The 26,597-nt window shown below is 44.4% G+C and overlaps 1 protein-coding gene across 3 annotated transcripts in view; it reads right to left on the bottom strand.

The window, feature by feature from the left end:
- Nucleotides 1–21,746, bottom strand: part of LOC129332473 (cytochrome P450 2J2-like) — a 41,737-nt gene extending 19,991 nt beyond the window's left edge. For 2 of the 3 annotated variants that reach the window (XM_054983616.1, XM_054983617.1), the window contains exons 1-2: nucleotides 21,502–21,746; nucleotides 13,693–13,855 (exon numbers count right to left, since the gene is read on the bottom strand). In XM_054983616.1, the coding sequence (XP_054839591.1) occupies nucleotides 13,693–13,855; nucleotides 21,502–21,672 (334 nt within the window). In that variant the 5' untranslated portion in view covers nucleotides 21,673–21,746. Of the gene's footprint in view, nucleotides 1–5,913; nucleotides 6,053–13,692; nucleotides 13,856–21,501 lie in introns of those variants that run through there. The other variant, XM_054983618.1, reaches the window with a different exon arrangement.
- Between the last annotated feature and the right edge of the window lie 4,851 nt (nucleotides 21,747–26,597).

Here is a 26,597-nt window from a genome sequence, read left to right on the forward strand (position 1 = left end):
ATACAGAAGTCTTCTATTTTTTTTTTCAGTCCTTCAACACGGTAGAATTGTCACAGCTGCAATGAGGCATGTCTCAAATTAACGTTCTTGTAAGGGTTAAACTATTCAGACCTTGACGATCCTTCAGCCTAATAAGGTGTTAATAGCTGCAGTAAAGTATATTTCCACATAGCATCCTTCCCATCAAGGTGCAATTATGTCAGCAGCAGCAGAGCATAAAACAGCAAATGCTCAATCTGACGCCGGCTGCGAGCAGATTTCGCGCCTGCTTGGCTTCTTCAGGAGTGTATGCTCTATATAAGATATAAATTCAATCAGCCTTTCTACAAAACAGCAGCATAATCCAATAAACATTTCAAAAAGTGTAATTCACACTTACATAATGGTTGAAAGACGGCATCATAAACACTTGAATCAAATGGCCCGGTAAAGGCGGCAATACTCTTTCGCACGCATCTGTTAATTAGGGCAGTCCTCTTAAATCTCCAATAGCCTCGAAGCTTCATTTGGTTCTTAAAGGCTCCCACTAGAAAGGACCCTTTACAGATAACAATTTAGTAATAGCTCACTATTTAGCCCTTCGGTTTGGCTGACTCAAGCCTAAAGATCCAAAACGCTTCTCTTTGCAAAAGCTTAGCCTGTATGGACTCACGATTAGGGATGTGCGTTTCGGCATTCAGAATGCCGAAAGAATGCCGAAACAAAAGTGTTTCGGCTTCTTTCGGGGAATGCCGAAACGTTTCGGGGAATGCCGAAACGTTTCGGGTAGCCGAAAGAAAAAAGCCGAAACGTTTCGGGATTCTTTCGGCTTTCTTTCGGCTTTTCAATGGGAAAATGCCTCCGTCTTCCCGGACGTCTGGGGGAGGCATTTTCCCACCGAATAAGCCCAAAATTGGTGGGGACCTTCCTCTAACCCTTCTCTAACAACCATCCAAGTTTCAGACAGATTGGACTTTGGGGGCCATGTTATGGCCCCCCAAAGCAGGTCCCCCCATCCTCCCATAAGAAAGCGAAGGAGCAGCATATTGTTAGCATGCTGCTACTCATCTTCTTCATTATTTCCTATGGGGAAAAAATGAAGAGGCAGGCTTCCTTTGCCAGGGGTGGCATTTTGCATGCAAAATGCCCCCCAGCACTCAGGGGCCTTTCTCCCACCCCTCCTCCCACCCCCCACCAAGGCTCAGCCTGCTCCCACTTGGGGGGGGGCATTTCATGGCCTCCCCAAGTAGGTGCTCTTTTCTCTACCACTGACAGCTGGGGAAGGCTTGTCTTGCCAGGGGTGGCATTTTGCATGCAAAATGCCCCCCAGCCCTCTGGGGCCCTTCTCCCACCCTTCCTCCCACCCCCCACCAAGGCTCAGCCTGCTCCCACTTGGGGGGGGCATTTCATGGCCTCCCCAAGTAGGTCCACTCAGCCCCTAAAGTCCACCCCTTACAGCCCCACACAAACCCAATTCCCCCCCAGCTGCCACACACAGACCCAAATCCCCACATTAGCCCCTCACAGACCCAAATCCACCCCCACCTGCTCCACACCCATAACCCCAGGAACAGGCTGGCAAAGGCCAGCCCTCTCCCTTTGTTCCCTATGCTGGGAACTTCTAAACTCTCTTTCCCTGGGCAATTCTGCACAGCCCAGGGGTGCCACAATGGTGGGCACACTTCTGAGTGCCAGCTGGTCCCTGTGAAAGAGCACCTGAACCACAGACACCCTCCCTCAAATTCCCCCACCACCTACAGAGATGGCTGGCCAGCCAGCCCCATTGTTCCCTATGATGGGAACCAACTGCACAACAAAGAATAAAACAAGAACAACACAAAATAAAGTTTTAATTTTTTTTCTCCCTTCCAAAGTACAAGTAGGCAAAGCATTATGACACATTACACCAGCAGTCCCCCACACAGATAAATAACACAACTCACTTAACATTCAGAGAATCACAAAGCATGATTCCTGTCAAAAACACTTTATTTCTTGAACAGCTTTAGGTTACACAGCAGGGGGGAACACCAAAGGGCATGGCAGCATTATCTTACACAAAAATAACACAACTCACTTAACATCAGAGAATCACAAAGCATGATTCCTGTCAAAAACACTTTATTTCTTGAACAGCTTTAGGTTACACAGCAGGGGGGAACACCAAAGGGCATGGCAGCACTATCTGACACAAAAATAACACAACTCACTTAACATCAGAGAATCACAAAAACACAATTCCTGACATCATAGGGAACAATGGGGCTGGCTGGCCAGCCATCTCTGTAGGTGGTGGGGGAATTTGAGGGAGGGCATCATAAACACTTGAATCAAATGGCCCGGTAAAGGCGGCAATACTCTTTCGCACGCATCTGTTAATTAGGGCAGTCCTCTTAAATCTCCAATAGCCTCGAAGATTCATTTGGTTCTTAAAGGCTCCCACTAGAAAGGACCCTTTACAGATAACAATTTAGTCATAGCTCACTATTTAGCTCTTCGGTTTGGCTGACTCAAGCCTAAAGATCCAAAACGCTTCTCTTTGCAAAAGCTTAGCCTGTATGGACTCACGATCTTTCCTATTGACAACTTCTAAAATTGTCACCATAAAATCGTTCTCTAGATGTTTGTATTCCTTAAAATGTTGGGTAAAGGGAGCTTCCTGAATGTCATTGCGAATGCGAGATATGTGCTCCAAAATGCGTACCTTAATTGGTCTCGAGGTACATCCCACATACAATAACTTGCACGGACATTCTATAACATAAACAACTCCCTTGGTTTGGCAATTAGCAAAGTGATGAATCACATGTCTGTAGTCTTTGAAGTTAAACTCCTTTCCTTCCAGAAACAACTTACATATTTGGCAACGGCCACATTTAAAGTTACCCTCTGGTAGATGTTTTAAATCCTCAGTGTAACATATATCTGCCCAAATTAAATTGTTTCCCTTAATTCTGTGTCCTCCGAAATCCAATTTTTGGCTTAGATTCACACCCCTTTATGCTCTCTATGAGGTTCCAATGTTTATGAATTATTTTCTTAATATGGTTAGCCCTTGGAGTAACCTTCAGCCAAACCGAAAGGGCTAAATAGTGAGCTATTACTAAATTGTTATCTGTAAAGGGTCCTTTCTATTGGGAGCCTTTAAGAAACAAATGAATCTTCGAGGCTATTGGAGATTTAAGAGGACTGCCCTAATTAACAGATGCGTGCGAAAGAGTATCCCCGCCTTTACCGGGCCATTTGATTCAAGTGTTTATGATGCCTTCTTTCAACCATTATGTAAGTGTGAATTACACTTTTTGAAATGTTTATTGGATTATGCTGCTGTTTTGTAGAAAGGCTGATTGAATTTATATCTTATATAGAGCATACGCTCCTGAAGAAGCCAAGCAGGCGCGAAATCTGCTCGCAGCCGGCGTCAGATTGAGCATTTGCTGTTTTATGCTCTGCTGCTGCTGACATAATTGCACCTTGATGGGAAGGACGCTATGTGGAAATATACTTTACTGCAGCTATTAACACCTTATTAGGCTGAAGGATCATCAAGGACTGAATAGTTTAACCCTTACAAGAACGTTAAGTTGAGACATGCCTCATTGCAGCTGTGACAATTCTACCGTGTTGAAGGACTGAAAAAAAAAATAGAAGACTTCTGTATTAATGTATTGGAATTGGTTTGATGAATGGAGGTATTTGTATAAAGACTGCTAGGTACCCGGAATTAGTTATTTGATAAGGTCTTTTTGTATGACTGTTAAGAATGTACTATTGTCTCCTGTATTTATGAATGGATTTATGGAAGTATTTATGAATTAGTAGCACTTTGCACTTTCAATTGCACTTAATAATTACAATTTTTCTACTAATTGTTAACCTGTTTCCTGTGGGTGTGGTTTCCCTTGGGATCAGGTGTGGAACAGGTGGCAATGCCGCCTCCCTCTTTAACCTGCTGGAATCAGATGCAGAGCAGGTCGCAATGCCCACCCCCCTTCATCCAGCTGGGATCAGGAGCAAAGCAGGTGGCAAAGCCTTCCCCCAACCTTCCCCCAGCTGGGATCAGGTGTGAAGCAGGAGGAAATGCCCGCTCCTGCCCTCACCCAGTTGGATCAGGCATGGAGCAGGCAGCAATGCCCGCCCCCTTCTCCCAGTCGAAATCAGGTGTGGAGCAGGAAGCATTGCCTGCTCCCCATTCATCCAGATGGGATCAGGAGTGGAGCAGATGGCAATGCTGGCATCCCTTTACTCAACCTGGATCAGGCATGAAGCAGATGGCAATGCCCACCACCCCTTCAGGTAAATGGGATCAGGCATGGAGCAGGTGGAAATGCCTACCACCACCTTCACCAGCCAGGATCAGGAGCAGAGCAGGTGGCAATGCTCACCCCCCACCTTCACCCAGCTGGGATCAGGAGTGGAGCAGGTGGCAATACCTGCCCTCCCCCCTTCACTCAACCGGGACAAGGATCAGAACAGGTGGCAATGCCAACCCCCCTTTCAACCTGCCAAAATCAGGCTCTGAGCAGGCAGCAATGCCCACCTCCCCTTCACTCCACTGGGATCAGTCATGGAGGATGAGACAATGCCCACCTGCCTGCTCTCCTCTTTCTAGAGCTCGTTTTATTATTTCCCACAACGGGTTTTGTTGCTGGTGTTATATAATCTTCTTTTTTCCTTTCTGTATTCCCTTTATTCTATAACTTTGTTTCTTAAAATATAAAAAAAGAAAAAAGGACTTGAATGCATTTACTGAACAGGTTTGCATTGGGCTTTCTCAAAACTGTACGTGTACCTAAACCCTGCCAATACAAATGCTTTGGCAGCAATTAATGTCACAGTAATATTTGAGTGTGTATATATGAAGAGCTGTTGCTACATAGCCTTCTGCAGAGACATTGACAGAGATAAGAGAGCATCCACACAGTAATTTTGCCTGTGTTTTCCCTGCTTCAACCATCTTTAGCTACCATTATCTCCCAAGGCACTCATGCTTTCTCAGGCTTGTTCAAATATCAGCAATTGGTATTATGCTAATATGCAATAATGGTAAAATGGTCTTTGCCACAATCTCCTATCTTTTTTAGTTATTTTCCATAATAACTAAAGAAGTCTCTAGCTCTCCTCTTTACAGACTGCAATGACAAGGACTAGACTCTTGGAAGGAAGAAGGGAGGAAGGAAGGAAGGAAGGAAGGAAGGAAGGAAGGAAGGAAGGAAGGAAGGAAGGAAGGAAGGAAGGAAGGAAGGAAGGAAGGAAGGAATTCAGAGATCATGGCATAAACAGTTATAATGTGACTGTGAGTTATTTGTTTATAGTTATTAAAATATTTATACTCTGTCTTTCCCATAACTCCAGGCAGCTTACAAGTTCAAATTTCAAGGCATACCAATTACAATAAGCCCCCACGTAACTCCTCCCCCCAAATTCCTACAGCATATATTCCATTAAATGTCCTGCCAAACAGAGAAGACTCAAAGCACTTCATACAAATGTTTCCATGTAGCACGTTCCTTCACCTTCTCAGGAAGCCCATTCCACAGGGCAAGAGCTATGGTGGGAAAAGCACAGGCTGTGTGCCAGAAAGGCTGCCCTAAGCGGAGTCTGCTTTTCCAGCAGGAACACTTTGTGTCCAATTGGACGGAAAATCCTGGCGGTCTTTAATGGGCCACTGGACTCCAATCCTGCTGCTGTGCTGCAGACCAACATGGCTACCTGTCTGAAATGATCTTCATGGTAGATTTAACAATAGTAACAAGGATGTCTTTCTCCCGTCCACCTTTAAACAAATATGCTCCACCAGTGCAACTATCACAACCTTGCTTCTGAAGCCATACCTGAAGCTAGATTGAAATCATACACAAGAATAAAGGGCAGATGTGTCATTCAAGAACCCAAGTTTATTGCCTTTGCAGAAAAGGTAAATTGGAGACTCACCTGTAACTGGCCACCTCATCTTGAACCAATAAAGATCTCTAAAGCAAATTTCTAACACCTCTCCCTTCACCCAGTCAGTGAGGCGTTCATTACTGATTTTAACCAAAGGCTTTGATAATTTTTCCCAGCATGATTTTAAAAGCTAGGACTGGCATGGGTCAAGTGGTGGCTCTCACATTCCTAAGGAGCCTGTTCAGTATTCATTGGCAAGATACACTGCCATCTATTCATAACTATTCATAAGCAGGTACTTCTTCTGACAACTTGGGTACTGGCTGTACTCTCAACTTGGCTTCCAAGTTGGAACAGGTAAGAGCGATGTTATCATCAAAGAATGTTAATTCAGTCATAGGGGCCAAATTAACATTATTAACAGGGTTGAACTTAGGTGTTATCAAGTCTTCAAGTTCAGCTGATGCAAGAGTGGCAGAGAATATTCTCTTTGCCAGCAATACTGCCACCTCGTAGGCCTGAAAATGGGTTGTATGGCATGCTATGACTAATTCAAGCTAAGTCTTCCACCAACAACATTCTAGTCACCTCCCAGACCACTTTCTATCTTATGACAACCCATTATCCCATGCTGAGACAGTCATCAGGGAGGCTTTCAAAATCCCTCAGAGTCACCTGGAAATCTTTAGTGTCCATTAATCTCCAAGAGCATCTGAAACGGCCCTCCATCCCCACAGAACAGCGAAAGAAATAAGCATGCTTCAACCTAATTAGATTAGCAGAACTTTTCAAGGTTATGAGGAGCCCCAAGCAACAGATGCGGGGTACCCAAAGTAGCTTCTAACACATTCCGAAGGAGGGAAGATTGCTCCCCTCTCCCTGTACCCAAAAGGAACAATCTCTGCCTGTAAAGTACAAGGTTGTTGAAGCAACATTTAGACACCTTTGGCAAATGTTACATTGTCAAGAGGGCAGGAAATAATATTAACTTTATGAATGGGAAAGTGTGAGAAAGGAAAGAGATGTTCCTTGAAGAGATAAAACAATGCACTAAGATGATAAGCAATGCTAATTGGGAAATATTGTAATTGAGTTGCTGACCAGAATTATTCTTCTAATAAGAGACCACTAGATCATTGGAGGTGGTCACCAGCATAAACCAATGGGGGCCATAATTATGTTTGAGCCAACAGGACCCCCAACATTGTAATGAACCAAAGGGTGTCAGGGCTTGTTGCTGCCGCCACTGGGCGGGGCCCCAGCTGGGCTGGCCCTGACACCAGAGGGGCACCAGGGATACTGCAGGACCCTGCTCTGTGGAAGGAGGGGCGGTATACATCACCCAGACTCCCTCTCAGTCCACTCGCTGGCCTGCTCAACCTGGCCTGCTTACCCTCTGCGTCCTCCATCATCTCCTCCTCCCAGAACTCTCCTCCAAGCCTCCACTCTCACACTGCTCTGCTCTCACTCCACACCATCACTCCTTACTCACACCCACCACCTCAGAGCTCTTCCTAGCCACCTTATATAGGGCTTCCTTGCCCCGCCCTCCTTCTAGGCTTGTTCCCTCTCCTGACTTGGCCCAGCTCTGCCTTCCCTCAGGTGTTTCCCTCCTACCACTAATCCCTTCTTGGCTTCCTTGCCTTGCTGGCAGGGTGGGGCTGAATGCGAGCCATCCCCAGCTGAGGTCTCCTTGGCCTTGCTCACAAGGAGCTGCCCCAGCCAGCTTCTGTGCTGCTGAGCATGCTTGGCCTTGCTCGCGAGGAGCTGCCCCAGCCAGCTTCTGTGCTGCTGAGCATGCCTGGCCTTGCTCGCGAGGAGCTGCCCTGGCCAGCTTCTGGGCTGCCTGCTCATTGATGCCAGGCGGGGCTACCCATCTCCTCCCCCAGAATGCCTCTGGTAGCTCCACCTGGAGGGGCTTGGCTCCTAGCACCTCCGGAGCCAGGCTGCTGTCCTCTAGCCAGGGTGTGGCTCTGGGCTGTAGTGGCTGCTTCTCCTCCTTGGAAGGTAAGGGCTCTGTTTGGGCTGTTGCTGGGTCCCTATTCCCCCTGCCTTGGCCCTTTTCCTCTAGCCTGCTTAGTCCCCTCTCTTCCCCCTGGGGGGAGGGACTAGCTGGCTTCTCCCTGCTCCCTCCAGCCTTCTGAGGCTTTGGCCTTTCGCCCCTTCCCCCTGGAGTAGGCAGGTTCTGACTCTGTTTGCCAGACAGAGCAGTTGAACTGCTGTCTCCCGGCTGCCCCCTGCCGCTGCCTGTCAGCAAGTCCGGGAGCTGGGCTGCTGACCCCAGACACAGGGTACAAAATGTCTTGCACAGCTATTGTAGCTTCGATGAGCATTGGACACGATGGAACCTTCTACTCTCTGTGCAACTGATGCTTCTCCACATTTAATAAACATAGTAGACTTGTTTCATTCACAGGACTCTGGGTCTGTCTCTTCTTGGAATTGGCTGAGGGACCTTCAAACCACTGATTGTGTGGAACAGAAAGAAACACTACCTCCCCCACCCCCATTCCATTTCAAGGTTTGTGAAGAACTTTCTATACAGCTGCTGGCAAATGTGCTTGACTAACAACATCAGATTCATCTAATTAAAGTTTCCATCAAGTACTCCAGGCTACCTGTTCCTCATACAACAAATCTGATATTACAGATCTTATTTTTCATTGACCTGGCCTTACAAAGGACCAAGGCTGAAGTGGAGTTCCATAAGAACCTCAGCACATGCATCTCTTTAGATGGAACAGAGAGTACACATGCAAGGTGTGCCACCATGTCTCCTTGGATGTCTTCATGCACCAACACTCCTTCCACTTCCATATCTTCCCACTCTGTGCACCATTTATATCAGAGATGAGCCAAAACACATGCTGTATCAAACCACCAGTATCATTTCATCTCCCTTGGCATCCAACACTACTGCTTGCAGGAATGGGACTCCAAGCATTATAAAGGTCAGCAGATGGCTGATAAAAGAACCTGCTGTGTCAAGAGCTATCCTTCTGGAGCAGGGAATCAAACAACCCATTGTCCTCTTCCCATGCACTCACACTATTTTCACAGGGCTCTCCTCAATGACTAGAGGCAAGCAGATAATAACAAGAGGTTGGGAGGAATAGATGGCTCAATCTCCCCTTCTTTCTCCTTGTTGGCAGGGCAGCCTGCAAGCACTCACTGGCTAGGCAAAAGGGCAGCATTATAAAGACCAGTAATAGTAACTTTGCACCAACAATTGTTATTTTTTTAAAAAAAAACCTTGGGAAACTCTGTGGAGTTGGGAGTGGAATAACCTAGTTTTAAAAAAATTGCCTGCTGAGCAGCAAGAGGGGCAGTAGAACTCAAACGAGCGGCATGAAGATGCATTTGTGAAAAGTTAATTATGCTGTTCTGTGTGGTTATGAAGGAGAAGCAACCTGCCAAACAAATGGGTCGACAAGGAACAGTCTACTGAAAAACTGGATCCCTGTTAGCGACCAGGAAGCAGAATATGAGCTGACTTGGTGGGTGATCGAGCATCCCTAAATGTGATTCATGAGAAGATAGTTACAGTACTTCTGTGACTACAGTGTTTGCTAGAAGTGCCGGCTCAGAGCTGTTCTACACATCACATCTCCTGCAGTAAACATTGGTGTTACACTGGTGTTTCTCACTGTAAACATACACAAGCCCACTCGTATCTTTAACAAACACAAATTGGAGGGGAAGGAGGGGGGAAATCAAAGCATCACTTCCAACTAAGGGGGTACTTTGGAGAGGTATTTTAGTCCAACATTAAAACTGTGAACCTAAAACTGTGAATTAGCTTAATTGGTGTAGGTTTAGTTGATCAAGGTTATCCAATGGGCAAATACCCTTAGGTATCTACAGATTAGGAGAGATAATCAAACCAGGTCCACTGACCAGGGAAGCTACTTGATTAATACCATAATCTGCATACATCAGGATGGAGCTGACGGTCAGCATCTTTTGGCACAGTCTACCACACAGGCTGTGGTAAATGTGAAGTGGCCAAACTGCTGCTCTGATATCAGAGCCAGGGTGGAATTGCCCAAATGTTGGCATATCCTTTTTAACAGCCTCGTAGGGATCGTGCATTAAATGTTGGGAGGAGGGGGGAGACTGAAGTCATTAGTTGTACCTCACTGGTTTAAGAACTGTATAAATCCTAGTTTGACCCATACTTGGTGTCTCATCTTCCTTTTGGAACCAGGAGGAAATTAAAACAAAACTAAACTAAACAAAACACAGCTGGCCAGTTTTCTCTCATATTATCCACTTTCCCCTTTTCTACCTGAAGTACAACTAGAGATGGGCACGAAGAGCAATACGAACTAAAAAAACCCATGAACAGCCCAATCTGCTGGTTGTTGGGGGTTTTCCGGGCTGTATTGCCGTGGTCTTGGCATTGTAGTTCCTGACGTTTCGCCAGCAGCTGTGGCTGGCATCTTCAGAGGTGTAGCACCAAAAGACAGAGATCTCTCAGTGTCACCTCTGCTACACCTCTGAAGATGCCAGCCACAGCTGCTGGCGAAACGTCAGGAACTACAATGCCAAGACCACGGCAATACAGCCCGGAAAACCCCCAACAACCATCGTTCTCCGGCCGTGAAAGCCTTCGACAATACAGCCCAATCTGCTGTTTGCGAACAAGCTGTTCATGAGGCCCCATTCTAAATGAACAGGTGGTCGTTGTTGTTCATTGCTGTTCATCAAGCCAGACAGTCTGGCACCTGCAATCAATTCCCATAGCACCTCAGGCAGGGATTGTATGAACTCTGTCTGAACTCCTGCTGTTGCCCTGGAACCCCCAATCTAAGCCCAATTTAGCTTGATAGGCATGTCTTCCTTCCAAGTGTGGACTGGAGCTCCAAATTTGTTACAAGAGGAAAAGATCGGGGGGGGGGGCTCTCAGCTCTGGCTTTCAGGGAGAGAGAGCTGCTGTTAGAGAAACAGGGTGAGTGCATAGTAGCTTGAATTTTCTTTGTGTGTGGTGGGATAGGGATCTACCCCTTCAGGTTCCAGGGCTGCTGCCAGGCTCTGGAGCCAAGCTATTATTTATTATTGGTACCTTTCCTGCTGCCTGCTCAGGTAGGGTTTCTGGGAGTGGTGTGGTAGGGATCTATCCCTTCAAGTTCCATGGCTGCTGCCAGGCTCTGGGGCCAAGCTATTATTTATTATTGGTACCTTTCCTGCTGCCTGCTCAGGTAGGGTTTCCGGGAGTGGTGCAGTAGGGATCTTGATGGCTGGAGGAGAGCCTGTTGGCCCCCACGAACAATGAACAATGAACATGTTCTTGACATGATCATGTTCATCAATGTTCATTGTTTGTTGTTCGTGGATGGCAATGAACAACAAACACCATGTTCAGGGTTTTTTTTTCTGTTCATGCCCATGTCTAATTACAACTAATCTCCAGTCTACAGAAATCTGTTCCCCTGGAGCAAATTCATTTTTGGAGCGCAACCTCTATGACATCACATCCCTGCTTAGCTCCACCCCAAACTCCACCCTCTCTGGATTCTGCCTCCTAATCTTCAGGAGTTCCCAACTCAGAGTTGGAAAACCTAGCCCCACCTCTGCCACCTTCCTCTTTTTGAATAGGACGAGCACTTTGGAATCTTCCTTTCAAACTCTCCCTTCAAATTACAGCAAACTCATATCTTCTTTGTTGACCACCTAGTCAAGAAACTTCCTAAAAGTAGAATGCAGTCCTCAAGACCATCTCTCCCAAAAGATCCCACTTGATAAAAGAGTTAAGTAGGGTTGTATTCTGGCCCCTATCCTTTTTAACTACTATATTAACTCCTTGGTGCAACATCTAAGAAATCCAAGCTTCCATTCACCAAAATTTGCTGACAAAACAATTCCTGCTTTATTATATGCAGATGATACTGTCATCTTATTTATGTGGGCCTCAGGAGAACACTTCACTATATACTGTAAAGAGGAGCGACTTGTGATAAACTGTCAAAAACCAAAAATCCCTATATCAAAAAAACATTGAATTCAGAGATAGCAAATAAAGGGGCCGTTTCCAGATGGCTTACCTGAAGCTGCTCCATGCCGCAATGTTGTGGATCGTGCTGGGGAAAACGTGAAATATCACGTTTTCTCGCGCGAGTTTTGTGCAACGTCGCGCAAAACTCGCGCAAGAAAATGCGATATTTCGCGTTTTCCCCAGCACAATCCACAACATTGTGGCATGGAGCGGCTTCAGGTAAGCCATCTGGAAACGGCCAGGGCCTCAAAATCAAACAAACAAAAACCTTTAACCTTGAAATAGTCTTCCAGTTGTCTGTACTTTGGAGACCTCAAGCACTGCATTGCTGCAGAGACTGCCCATAGAGCATCCTCCACCATTTTAAGATTCTACTCCACAAAAGGAGCCTCCTTTATCCCTGCTGCAATCGAGGTCTTCCTAGGAGTGGTTGCATCTCAGCTGTTATATGGTTCTCAGCCCTGTATCTACTGGAAGTTGTACAATCCAAGTTCCTGCAAAAGCCTTGAAGTCCCAAATGCCCTTCTTAGACTAGAGACTGGGTTGATCTTCTTGAAGACACATATGTGGCTACATGCATCCACCTATTGGTTAAAACTCATCTTCAATGTGGTGGGTTTTGTACCCTTGATTCTTGTTGATAGCTAATGTTCAACCTGGCAAAGAGCAATCAAGGGGAAACTTCAGGAGTTTGACCTTTCCCTCCAAGTTTTATTGCATCTTGATTACCAAAAAGCAAAAGAAACAATTAAACAGCAGCTCTGGGATCACACCCTACAACCAGATAGCGCACAGATACAGAAGTATCTGCAGTATCCCAAATACTTCCAACCAGCAGATTACCTTACATCTCTTGAGATTCCCAAATATTAGAGAACTTTTATGCTTGCACACTTCAACATTCTACCTTCGGCCCTCCTGGATGGTAGATACCATGTTCCACTCCCTCAACTGCTCTGCCCATTCCCTAGAGAGAAAGTAGAGTCTATTGAATGTGTTCTGCTGCTCTGCTTATTCTATAACGACATCCAATGTCAATATATAGCTCCAATGTTGTCAACTTTACCAGGAAGATCTGAATGAATTCATGCCTCCTTCCTTCTTGCAGACTCTTCCCAGGAGATAACGAATAAAGTTGCTAAATTTTGCCTTCCGGCATGCAGGAGAGCAAGCAACTGACTGAGCATTAATAACTTTATTTCTATGTCGGAGGAAGGTATCTTATCTCTGCCCCCCAATCTGCATTTACTGCTCTGTGCATTTCACACTGCATGTGGGCTCCCTATTTTTTAATTTATTTTTTGTTTTATTTTACTTAATTTTTATTCATATTTCCATTATTGCTGACTTTCTGGAACGGATCTTCTATCATAATAGACTTATTTTATTTATTTATATCATATTCATATTCCGCCCTCCCTGCGAGCGGGCTCAGGGTGGATAACAACAACTCGATTGTTGTTGTGGGTTTTCCGGGCTGTATTGCCGTGGTCCACGGCAATACAGCCCGGAAAACCCACAACAACCATCGTTCTCCGGCCGTGAAAGCCTTCGACAATACAACAACTCGATTAATTGATTAGTTGCTTGGTTGATGGACTGCTGAGTTTATGTAACAATGAAACCAATGACAATCAGTCAGATGGCAGTGCCAAAGGACAAATATCATAAATGCGGAAAAAAATCATTTTCCGGTTTTCGCCAACCGGAGGAATCTAAAAGTGACTGCAATGTTTGAAGGCTTTCTCTGCTGTCTCTCGTGTCTTGTACCTGCCGGGAGGACAACGACAATCTTGTTCTTTCCCCAGTTTTTACTCTTTCCAGCAACTTACCTCGGCCTTTTGCTATAGCAGTCAGGTAAGGGGTCAACGGCCGGTCAGCAAAGTCTTCAGAATGGTTGATTAGCCCTTCCTTCACTGCCTCAAATCCAGACAGTACAATGATAGGTACAGGTCCTACCCATACAGTGTAAATGTTTCCATATTGCTTTGCCAGCTGCCAATTGAATCACAAGAGACAAGAGGAAATTTATATTTATTCAGTTAGTTTGTTTGACAGAGACACGTGCAGTTCACTATTCTTTACCTCTTCATCTCCTGGCCATATGTTCATCTCTGCCACTTCTTTCTTACAGATTTCCTTTCTCTTAGATTCCTGCCTTTCCCTCCCCCCAGCTCCAGTTCCTTCTCCTGGGGGCACTCTCACTTCTAAGCTTTCCATTATAGGCTTCTCTTACCTGTCCACCCTCTCAGCTACTCAAGGCAAGTCTGAGAAATCTGTATTCTAGAGAATGGTTCATTTATTTAGTACATTTTATCGTCTTCATCTTCCAAGGAATTTTGTTTGTCATACACTATTTTTCCCTCCATCATATCCTCACAACAGTCCTGTAAGGTAGGCTAATCTGAGAGAGAGTGACTGGACTAAAGTCATCTATTGAGCTTCCCAGCAGACTGGGGATCTATTCTAAATCTTTTGCTTCTATATCCTGTTCATGTGAAACTGCCATAGATAATCAGAGCGGATCCACAGCTGAAGCAGAAACACAACACAGAGTACCAGAGTTTATCCCACCTTTTGGTTCCTTCTCCCCCTTCCCCACACACACAATTAGAAGAAAGACAAGTTTTAGGAGAATGCTAGAAGTGCTTGAGGGTTTTCTAACTGAATATGGTTTAGAGATTTTTCATCTTCTTTTAAAATGTTGCTTTAAAAGAGGAGGGTACACTTTTATTTGGGCACCTGCTATTTGTTCTATAGATCTGTTTGGAAAGTTTACCCCTTTCCAAAGTCTGTAGTCTGTTGCTGGGAAGATTCAACTTCCATTGTGCCGAAAGAGAAATCAGGACACTCTTGCTAGATGAAACGTTTCTGTGCTGGTGCTCCCTGCGGTCAGACACCAGCTGAAAGATACTGCTTCTTTTTTAAAAAAAGAGAGTTCAGACTAGCTCAGAACTAGTCATGGGCACGAACAGAAAAAAAATGAACATGGTGTTCATTGTTCGTTGCCATCCATGAACAATGAACAACGAACACTGATGAGCATGATCCTGTTTATGAACATGTTTGTTGTTCATTGTTCATGGGAGCCAGCAGGCTCTCCTCCAGCCATCAAGATACCTACCACACCACTCCCAGAAACCCTACTTGAGCAGGAAGCAAGAAAGGGATCAATAATAAATAATAGCTTGGCCCCAGAGCCTGGTAGCAACCCTGGAACTTGAAGGGGTAGTTCCTTATCCCACCACACACAAGAAAATTCAAGCTCCAATGCCCTCATTCTGTCTCTCTAACAGCAGCTGTCTCTCCCTGAAAGCCAGAGCTGGGAGCCCCCTCCCCCTGGTCTTTTCCTCTTGTAACAAATTTGGAGCTCCATTCCACACTTGGAAGGAAGATGTGCCTATCAAGCTAAATTGGGCTTAGATTGGGGTTTCCAGGACAACAGCAGGAGTTCAGACAGAGTTCATACAACCCCTGCCTAAGTTGCCATGGGAATTGATTGCAGGTGCCAGACTGTCTGGCTTGATGAACAGCAATGGACAGCAATGAACGAGGCTTGCAACGACCACCTGTTCATTTAGAATGGGGCCTCACGAACAGCTTGTTCGCGAACAGCAGATTGGGCTGTTCGGTGGCTTTTTGTGCTGTTTGTGCCCATCTCTGCTCAGAACAGGGCCACAGGAAGAAGAAAGGCTCATGCCCTCCACACAATGCCATTTTCTGGCATGAAAACTGTATGTGACAATAGATACTTTGTATGCACAGATTCTCCATGTGGAGTAGCAAAGTCAACAAAATAACTCCCCACACATGTAGGCATGTATATGGGAAAAAAACAGTAATTTTGGGTTTGGTAATACTGAACTGGGGGGAAAACCCTGGTATCCACAATTCCCAAGAGAAGCCAGTTTGATGTAGGGGTTAAGAGCAGTGGGACTCTAATCTGGAGAACTGGGTGTGATTCCCCATTCCTTTGCTTGAAGCCTGGTGGATGACCTTGGGTCAGTCACAGCTCTCTCTAAGCTCTCTCAACCCCACCCACCTCACAGGGTGATTGTCATGAATATAATAATAACACACTTTGTAAACTGGTCTGAGTGGGCATTAAGTTGTCCTGAAGGGTGATATATAAATCAAATGCTGTTGTTGTTATACCGAATTGATTCTCTAGTTCAATTTGGTATTACAGAGCAAATTTGGTAACATTCTGCCATTTTCTATGGGAAATACAATTCAGAAATAGCTGATAGCCTGAGAGAGGGTCATTTTTAGACCGAATTTCACCAAATTTGCTGGTGACCTACTCCTGTTCTCTAATGATGCCCATGGTTCATAAAGTTTGGACCCTTGGAGCCACTTTATGGCTTCCCAATGAATGTGCCCTCAGCCACCTCCTCTCTGCATTCTTTAGGGGGAAAACTATCTGGGAGCTATCCAGGGGTTGGGGGTGGTTTCCCTTTACGATGTATGGTGTGCCGTTCTCTCCTTTCCCTAACATCTCTCTCTGACTCTTCCCATCCCAGTGGCAAGATATCATTTCTGTGACTTCTCATTTATCTGCAGAAATGTGTGCTAACACAGACTGGTGGTTTTCTAGAGTGTATGTGTGGTGGTGGGGTGTCTAAATTGCAGTGTGTTTTAGTTGTGCCAGATGAATCAACTGTCCTTCTGCTGGTTTTCTACTTAAGTTTTAAGTCTTGGGCAGAGCATTTCCCCCCACATTACAGACTCCCAGAGGATTCAAGCCAAAAGGTGGGCTCACCTCATTCACTCTGGAAATCCAAAGTTTGGAAAGTGAAGAGAGGCATGTTGACCATCAGGAAGACCAACTGCTCAACTCTCCAGGGGAGCAGGCGAGTGTGATGTGAGCTGAAAAGTTCACCCAAATGAGAAAGATGTACTCACTCACTATGCTTGTCGAAGGGCATGAGAGGAGCTTCTGAGACTCAAAAGAGAGGCTGGCCAGACTGCCTCCTTCTTGGCCCAGTAGTTTAGGGGATCAGTGAAAAGCAACTCACAGGGCTCTGCATGGTGGTCCCGGATTATTGCCTCTGCCGAATCCTGGATCATGCAACATCATACAAATCAGGGCCCCTACCCCGTCTGCTCTGCTTGCAGGAGGCCCCTCTTGGCCTACCTACACTGCATCTGCATAGAGAGGGCATCTCTCATGCTGGAGAGGTGCTTGGCCTGCCTGGTGAAAGTGCCCTTGATGTGCAGGTTGTACATGGTCATTAATGGGCCTTGCCTGCTTGGTGTATCCCATTTCGTATTCCACTTCCTCAAAGGCTCATAATATCCAAAATCCAGCAAGTACAGTTCACACATTACCCAGTTGGTGTAGAATCAGATGGACAATAATTCTGTTATCCGTCTAATTCTACACCAGCTGGGCGATGTGTGAACTGTACTTGCTAGATTTTTGATATTATGAGCCTTTGAGGAAGTGGAATACAAAACGGGATACTCCAAGCTGGCAAGGCCCGTTAGGCTCATTCCAGCATCACAAAACACTTTGATCTTCTCATCCACTGTGTATTCCTTCAAGGGTTGAGAATTTCAAGAAGAGTCTTCACTTAGAAGAAACAAACATATAAGGTTCTTGATTATATCACTGAAAGACGGTTGTACTTATCTGGTATTTACCTGTTGGATTTATCTTCAGTGGTTGGACTGTGCAATACTGAATTTAAATCATTAATCTCATTGTTCATTGTAATAGGATGCAGTTCATATTACCATTGTAGTTATTGTATTTATCATTGTATTTATTATTCTTTATTTCATTGTATTTATTATTATTCTAGTACATTTGGCACATTGCACTTTCTAAATACTATAATTGATATATAAAAATTATTCAGCATTGTTTATTCTTATGATACTTCCGGAAGGGTTTTCCCTTGCTCTTTGTGCATCTTGGTCCCGGAGGTAGCCCCTTTCTTTTTTTGTACATGATCACCAACACATAGGACTCCTTCTTGATGAGAGGCTGCAGCCGAGATGCAATGCAGCCTTCTCATGAACTCATGCACTCCTGGAACCTGGTCTGCACATCCTGTATCTGGGTCCAAGAAGGAATCCATAGCACTTTAAAACATATGTACCAGAGGAATGACCAAACCCTGGGTTGCTGTGTCAGATAAGACCGACAGTGGATTCCTTGAAGGGCCTCAGGACCTCCACTATCTGGGGGATGGTGAGCCAATCCTCTAGACTGAACTGACCCTCCCCCCACCAAGTGTTGCTCTCCAAGAGCCACACTGCGAAAGCAGCCTGCTGCTCCACCAAACACTCAAGCATGGCACGTGGAGTTCCAGCAAGTGACATCAGAGATCAGGCAATGCTCTGGCACATCTATCTTGGCCTGTTTCTGGCACAGTTAGTCAGTTGCTTTCATACTGCACCAGAAGTTATTTGTGAGTTTCTGGCATTTCCTGAGGAGACACTGGAACTCACAAATTTTGGGGGCTTCTGCAGATTGATCAGAACATTGAACAAGCATGTCCTTGAGGTCCACTCACTCTGCCACTGCCTTCATGTTTGTGCCACCATCAATCACCATGTATCTTGTGGTTTGACATTGCCCTCACCATTACCTACCTAGTTCAGTAATTCCCTCTTGATGGTGGGAGCAATTTATACCACAGTGTACATCTTGTCAATAACCTCAGCATGGAGCAACGTGTTGCAGTAGCTGGTCCAGTGGTCTCCCATTTGCCCTGTCTGATAAGGGTCATCCCACTCCTACCCTGAAGGTCATCAGGTTACCACCAGTGCAAAGTAAGTGAGAGGTACATATGCTGCAACTGAGGGCAGGTCCAGATATCTGATGTGAAGAGCACATTTCTCCCTGCAGCATGAAACAACTCTGCCTTCACATCTTCCTTGACAGTCCTGTAAAGGAAGGCACCATGGTCCCCAAAGAGGAGGTGAAATTGACAGAGCCTTCAGTGAGGTGAATATGAAATTAACAAAACCCTCTGAGAAATGAGCTCTGCCAGCTCTGTCTTTTAAAACTACGCTTCCTGGCTAACATTGCATCTTCCTACACTTGAGCGTCCTCATGTAAGAGGTCTCATGTAGAAAGACTCTAAGCGATACAGTGTGCAGAGAAGGATGAACTCAGTCCCAACTGTGAACACTTTTTGTTGGGAGCTGGGAGAGGGCATGTCTTTGAGTTGGCTGCATGGAAGCAGTTCAACCAGACCCAATGCACAGAGGGGAGAAGGAGGTTTATTACCAGAATCTCCAACCTCTGGCAGTGAAAGTCTCAGTTGCTATCTGGAAGGAAAAGTTAAACAAAAAAATGTGTTGGTTTTTAATGGTAATGTAGTTTCTATTTGAATATCACTATTAAGATAGAGCCAGCCCTTCCATTCCATAAGGTAATTGGCTCCATTATTTAACCACTGTTACCATTTTTCCAAAACTGCATTGAATTTGGGTCTGCAGTAGCTTAAGTCCAGTATATCTATTCTTGTCCTTTGGAGCAGCAGATAATATCTGCCTTCTTCTCTGTGCTAGTCGATTGGTTTGTATGACAAACTCATGAACCTGTAAGATTTCTGCAAGGAAAGCTCCCCGCCCCCTCCAATCCCTGTCCCAGTGGTATTCTATTTATTCAACAGACTAAGCGATACTTTGCACTGGGTAACCCTTTTATTTTACGTTGTATGGTCTTAAGTGAGATTTCCCAAGGTAGAAATTGCCAGAACACAAAAGCAGCAGGTAATATTGTAAATTACAGTTTGCACTTCAACTTGAGCATTCAACAAACATAACCAGTACAGTTGCTACTTTGTCTGGGGAATGATAGTTGCACCAGATACACTCTCACCATATTTTTAAAAAATGATGAGTAGAAGAAATTTTTAGGTAGTCAAATTCTCCCCAAAGTACATCTGGGTACTGCATGATAGTTATGTTCATATTCCATGATTTCTGAAGTTCTTGCACTTACGATCTGTACCAATTCAGACTCAAAACAGACATGACGAAATACCTAGATTCAACTCGTGTTCTCTTACCTAAAGGTTTGTCGGGAAGTGTAGGCGTCCTTGCAGCTTAAAGTTTAGCATTTACAGAGCAGCAGGGAGAGAAGTACAGGTGTCCTTGCAGCTTAAAGTTTAGCATTTACAGTGCAGGCGTCCTTGCAGCTTAAAGTTTAGCATTTACAGAGCAGCAGGGAGGGAAGTGCAGGCGTGGGGCTCCTTTCCTCCCACTCTCAAGGTGCATCACAGCATTTTCCCTTCCCCTCACCCGGCCTGGCCCTGCAGAGCGACGCCTGGCTGCACCGGGAGACTTTAAGCTGCAAGGACCCCCACACTTCCCTCTCTGCTGCTCTGTAAATGCTAAACTTTAAGCTGCAAGGACACCTGCACTTCTCTCCCTGCTGCTCTGTAAATGCTAAACTTTAAGCTGCAAGGACGCCTACACTTCCCAACAAACCTTGAGGTAAGAGAACATGAGTTGAATCTAGGTATTTCGTCACCTTTGTTTTGGCTCTTATTTAGGACTGTATTGTACACTTAAAGTATTTTGCGCTAGCCAATTCTTTACCATATGTGGCAGCTATTTTCCCCTCCTTCTCTTGAGGGTTTTTCACTGTTCTCTGGCCAATCAGGAAAGATTGGCTTTTAAGGACTAGTGTTGTCCTATCAAATTTAAAAGCTCAGATTGAATAGAAGGTGAAATAACTCGGAAACATTTCTGACCTTGCATTTTAAAAACGCTGCAATAATCTCCCTTTACCGCTGTTGTCACTAAGCATGCAAAGTTATATCGAATGGCATTTATCTTCTTAGTGTGGTTACTGATTTTCATTTAGCTAAGGATTTCTTTCCCCCCTCTATTTTTCCTGAATGAAAAGATATCAGATGATTGCACACCGTAGTGGCATTTTACCTGCCATGTGCCATAACTTGAGGAAGGTCAATAAATATCTTTCAATTGCTGAAAAGATGTCTGTCATTCAAGTTTTTCAAGTCCAACTAATCAAACTACTAATCAAGCTACTAATCAAGTTTATCAAGCAGCTACTTCTCAAGCAGCTAGCGATGAAAAAGGACTTTGTGGTGACTGATTCTGCCCCTTTCTCCTGAAATGTTGCTATTACATATCAGTGCAAGGCCGCTGTTGGATCAACACCTTCAGCCTTTGAGAAGTTTCTAGTGATGTTTCTGCTAAACTGATGCTACTTTTGGAACAACAGTTCTTCAGTACTTGTTTTCCTAGGTAAACTACACCTGCCATCAGGTACATGGCTCACTGGCCACCAGATTTGTTGGACTGTTTAGAAACCACAAACAAAACAAACAGGTTGCTTAAGTGGAACTGATCATCTTTTATTATTCATTTGCCATTCTCCTTTGCAGTTGCCCTTCCTTAGATTTGGGCATTCACATGGTGGTCATAGAAAATACTCATAGACATCTCCTGAGAAGAGAGGTCAGAGGATCTCTCCTTGCTGAAACCTCTAAACATTTATTTAAGTGAGTCTGTGCAGGTGCAGGACCCATATGTGACACTGCAGAGATGACTGACTAAAAGACTGCAACCTGCGTAAACCTACTAAGAAAATGACTAAAAATGTTCTCACTTAATTTTATTACATGGATTAATTATATGAAATGACATACCTCAATGAGGAGATCTTTGGAAGGCTTGAAGCCTAACCGCCAAATGCTTCCAATGATGGGCAGCCGGAGAGGTCCAGGAGGGTAGGTCCTCCGTGACAACAGCTGCTTCAGAAAACGCAGAATTAGGAGGCATGCCAGCAGGGCGATCAAAATTGCCCGTAGTCCCAACATTGTCTTTTGCTTCTTTTTCTCTGTCTTTGTATCTTTCACCTGGATAGGCTGAATGTTCTTCCTCTAGTGGCTTTTCTTTCCTTCCCGATGGTTGCCACTTATCTCAGTTTTCTACTGGTATCCTTTTTATACACCATAGACACAGCTAAATGCACAGGAAATCAGCAAGCACCATTGCCAACTAGTTTTGGAATGTGATAATTAGGGCATGTATTGTGGTAGCATGTGTAATCATAATGTAATCGACATATGCCTACTCAATTAATTATGGGTGAGTGTTTAATATTAAAGAGTGTATATAACCCAATCTAGGGGTCTAAAGTACCAATGTTGTTCCATGTATTTTCTGAAAGATTAGATTGCTATGTGCTTTTGAGATATACATGCCTTTGGAGTTGTATGTAGTTTGCCCTTTTGTTTCTGCCTTCTGTCCTTACAATCTCAGTTGTCTTTGGAAAGTCTGGGCAATGCGTTCTTGAACTTCTTCAACTGCTGCAGAAATAGGGCTCCTTGTTTTTCCCTGATAAAACAAAGTTGCAAGTTGATGCACCACACAGTGATGTCAACATGTGCATTTTCAGTGAACAAATGAATGGGTGAAGTTGGTAGTTGCACATGAATTCCAATTTCATTTCACTGTCTACCCAGGAGTGTGTGACAATGCACACATTCAAAGAAGTGCTACAAGTTGTTGAAATGGATCAAAGTTGCTGTGGAAAACCTAACTGCACGTGTGATTACAGAATTCTCAGAAGAGGGCTCTCAAACATCCCATAATATAATAGAGTTCATAAGGAAGTGAGCTCCCCAATTCTTTTCAAAGAATAGGCCATCCTTAGTACTACACTTTACAGATGAAAAAGATTTTATATGGATCACTTAGCAGCTCTGGAGAGTAATGGATTGTTTCATTTCCAGAATTCTCTGTGTGTGTCTGGAAGGCTCAGCGAGTTACCAAAAGGAGACAGGGAATACGTATATGCATGTCCACACACATATGGGTGGTAGACACCTCCAGGAGATGTTGATGTTTCCATGTACACAGGCATGATAAGTCTTGATAAACCTCTGATGAAGGAAAGGGAAGGGACATCTGTTAAACTAAATGGTTTGTTTGTTTGTTTGTTTGTTTGTTTGTTTGTTTGTTTGTTTGTTCGTTCGTTCGTTCGTTCGTTCGTTCGTTCGTTCGTTCGTTCGTTCGTTCGTTTGCTGTCCAGCAAACAGACTGGAGAGTCACAGAAAGGGGAGCTGATAATACGTGCCAGATTTCTCATGGGAAACAGGCTACTCCCTTTGGAAACCTACCTTTGCTGTATGCAGCCTGTTCTTGATTCTCTGGTTTGATATCAAACATGTATTCTCTTTGTGTCTCTACCTGCATAAGACCTGAGGATCTGGAAGAGCTCTGAATCATGGCTCTTGGTGGGGAAGATAACAAGTGGTAATTCCATTCATGCTCTTGTGTTGGCGTGGAACATCAAATTGTTAGAAAAATCTGTTTCCCACTCCTCCCATGTAGAAGAACTCATTATGGCTCATTATGGAAGTCAAATAAAAAACAACCTATTGCTCACTTACAAATATTTGACATGGCATTGAGACAGTAAAAGCTTATTTTGTCCCTCACCATTGCAGCAGCTGATCTAGTCCAACTTTTTAAGGTCATTTGGCATCTGCTTGCACCTTAACCTGACCCCTAGTTATAGAAGATCATTCAGTAGAACAATGAATGAATGAATTTATTTATTTCAGTTCACGACCAGCTTTAAACTAGTAAAGTAAGACATTCCCTTATTTGGTAAGAGTTATACAAGATAAAACTTCAGTTAAAATAGTACAAATATAAATATTATAAAATCTAATTAGCATACATCACATATCTTATAACAGTTATCATAAATATAAATATAGCCCCGCACAAACACTTTAAAATTAGGAAGCAGAGATCTTAAACAGCCACCAGTAGAACAATGTAACTCTTCTGCATGTTACTTTGCTGATGATAAAGTCTTTCATTTGATTCGATGTGAATGGCAGGGAAAATGCAGATCATATGCCAAGGATATCAGAAACCTCCTCCAGACAAATTCTACTGCAGTCTCAATTTGTTCTGCCTGCTGTAAGAGCATTTAGTGGTGACCGACCTGGTCACTAAGTAATTGAGTAGGTGGTGAGAGATGAACTTCATGTATATGTGAATGATGCATATGCTCTTGACCTGTTTTTAATTTGTCTCTTGGTCTTACGTGGGGACTGAAACAAAGCGATTAGTAGGACCACGTGAAGCAATGAAGTTAGAAATAAAGTTTAATGTTCTCTTCTTCAGAACTCAAATATAAGGCACAGCAGTAAAACAAGATCAACCGGAGGGTTGTAAAGGATTCCCAGACTTCCGGAGGGAGGTGGCAACGGGTTTGCCAGCTTGAAAATCAAATCCCGTTTCGCACTATGTGCTTCCTCACAAGCCACGTGTAAATCTAGAATAAATGTAAATACATCATTTGAAATAGCCAGTGTGCCAAACAGTAATGTAGAATTACAAAGTGTTGTCTCACCAAAACAAAAATTTCCATAACATCATTTACATGTTACATTTAAACTGCCTACATAGTTACAAAGTATTATACCACCAAAACAAAAATTTCCATAATATCATTTGCATGTAACATTTAAGCTGCCTTTGCCAGTAAATACAACCATTGCAGAAAACCATTACAAAGAGAAAAATTCTTACAAAGAGAAAAACTCACCAATTGTGATCTACTATCACTTCACTACCTTTCTCTTAGAAACTTATGATCCCAAACTGTTCATTTCATGGGGTGGAAAAACGCTGACTTCATCCACTGTTTAAAGTTGTAGTCACTAATTGAGATAACAACCCAGTTCCTTAAACTTAAAGGGGCAAGGCTACAATATGGTGTTACAAGGAATACTGTTGCATAATGCCAATTACAATGATATCAGCCCAGAAATGAAGAAAAATCTACCTCATGATTCAGTCCATGAGGTGCAAGGCTGTTTAAGAGGACAATCCACTGAGCTTCTAACCGTAACAACATCCTGTGCACGTCAACGGATTGTTTAGGGTCCACTGTCTGGAGCACAGAAAAAACAAATTCTCGTTCATGGGTATGGTGTTGATCAAAATGCTGGCTCAGGGGCGCTTCCAAAGATTTGGTTCTGATCCTGGATGCATGTCCTTGAATGCGTAACTTTAGCTGTCTAGTGGTACTCCCAACGTAAAGTAAACCACATGAACAACGTATGACATATACAACATGTGAAGTAACACATGTTGAAAAGCCTCTGCTGTAAAGATTCTTGCCTGTGGAGGGATTGATTACGTCTGTTAGGCTAACTGAAAGATCGCATATATTGCAGTGACCACATTTAAAGTGTCCCACAGGCAAATTGCCAGATGTGGTCCTCTGTTCGAAATCTGTGTGTACCACCAAATCCTTGACGCTTTTCATTTTCCTCAGCCCCACCAATGGTGGGGTAGCGCACCCCGGAATAAATTTCAATACAATGGTGGGTGTATATGTTACAAAGAATCGAATCAGAGTATGATGCCATCAGAGAGCAATAACTCCATGAACTCATTTCCAAATATTCTAATAAACTTGGTGGAGAACTTGTCCTAACTCTCTTCTAACTTCCTACCAAGTTTCAGAAAGATTGGATTTTGGGGGCCATGTTATGCCCCCCCAAAGAAGGTGCCCCCATCTTCCTACACTCTCCATGTTTCTCTATGAGGAAAAACAAGTCATTTTTCTAGGTGGCTTGGAGTGGCATTTTGCAAGCAAAATGCACCCAACATGCAGGAGACCTGCTCCCACCTGTCCTCCCATACTCCCCCATGTTGCAGGGAGATAACACTTTGGGGGGCATTTTATGGCCTCCCAAAGAAGCTGCTCTTACCCCCCTCCTACTCCATTATTTCCTATGGGGGAAAAAAAGAGGCTCGTCTGGCTAGGGGTGGCATTTTGCATGCAAAATGCCCCCAACCTTCAGGGGCCCATCTCCCACTTGTCCTCCCACCCTCCACCAAGGCTCAAGCAGATCCCACTTTGGGGGGCCATTTTATGCCCCCCCCAAGATGGTTCCCCTGCCACACCACTTAATGTCTTTCTGCTGTGGGGAAGACATCCACACAGCAGAAACACATGGGATTGGGGCTGCCAATGGCCACAGCCACAGCCACAGTCCACCTGCACCCAAATTTCCAAAGACCACACATCCCGTCTCCAAAACTTAACCTCCCCTGTGGCCAGCCACTCTCTCTATTGATTCCTGTTATGAGAAAATCCAGACTCCCACAGCAGGAACCCACGGAATATGGCATCTATGGCCACAGGCACAGTCCCCCTTTTAAATCCACTCCCCACAGCCCTACACAGACCCAAAGACACCCTCCCCAACATTCCAACACCGGCCACTACCCCAGGAGCAGGCTGTCCAGCCAGTCCCATTGTTCCCTGTGATGGGAACCTTTAAACTCTCTTCCCCAGGGCAATTATGTACAGCCCAGGGGTGCCATAATGGAGGGCACACTTCCGAGTGCAAGCTCGTCCCTGTGAAAGCACACCTGAACCACATAAACCCTCCCCCAAATTCCCCCACCACCTACAGAGATGGCTGGCCAGCCAGCCCCATTGTTCCCTAAGATGGGAACTTACTTCGCACTAAAGAAGAAAACACAAACACACACTGAATAAAGTTTTTTAAAAAATATTTTCTAACTTTCAAAGTGCAGCTAGGCAAAGCATTGTGATGCATTGCACCAGCAGTCTCCCACACAGAAAAATAACACAACTCACTTAACATCAGAGAATCACAAAAACACAATTGCTGTAAAAATCTCTTTATTTATTTACTAGCTTTATGTTACACATCAGGAGGGCATAACAGGGCATGAAATC

The sequence above is a fragment of the Eublepharis macularius genome, chromosome 6 (assembly GCF_028583425.1).
Source record: "Eublepharis macularius isolate TG4126 chromosome 6, MPM_Emac_v1.0, whole genome shotgun sequence".
Classification (NCBI taxonomy): Eukaryota; Metazoa; Chordata; class Lepidosauria; order Squamata; family Eublepharidae; genus Eublepharis; species Eublepharis macularius.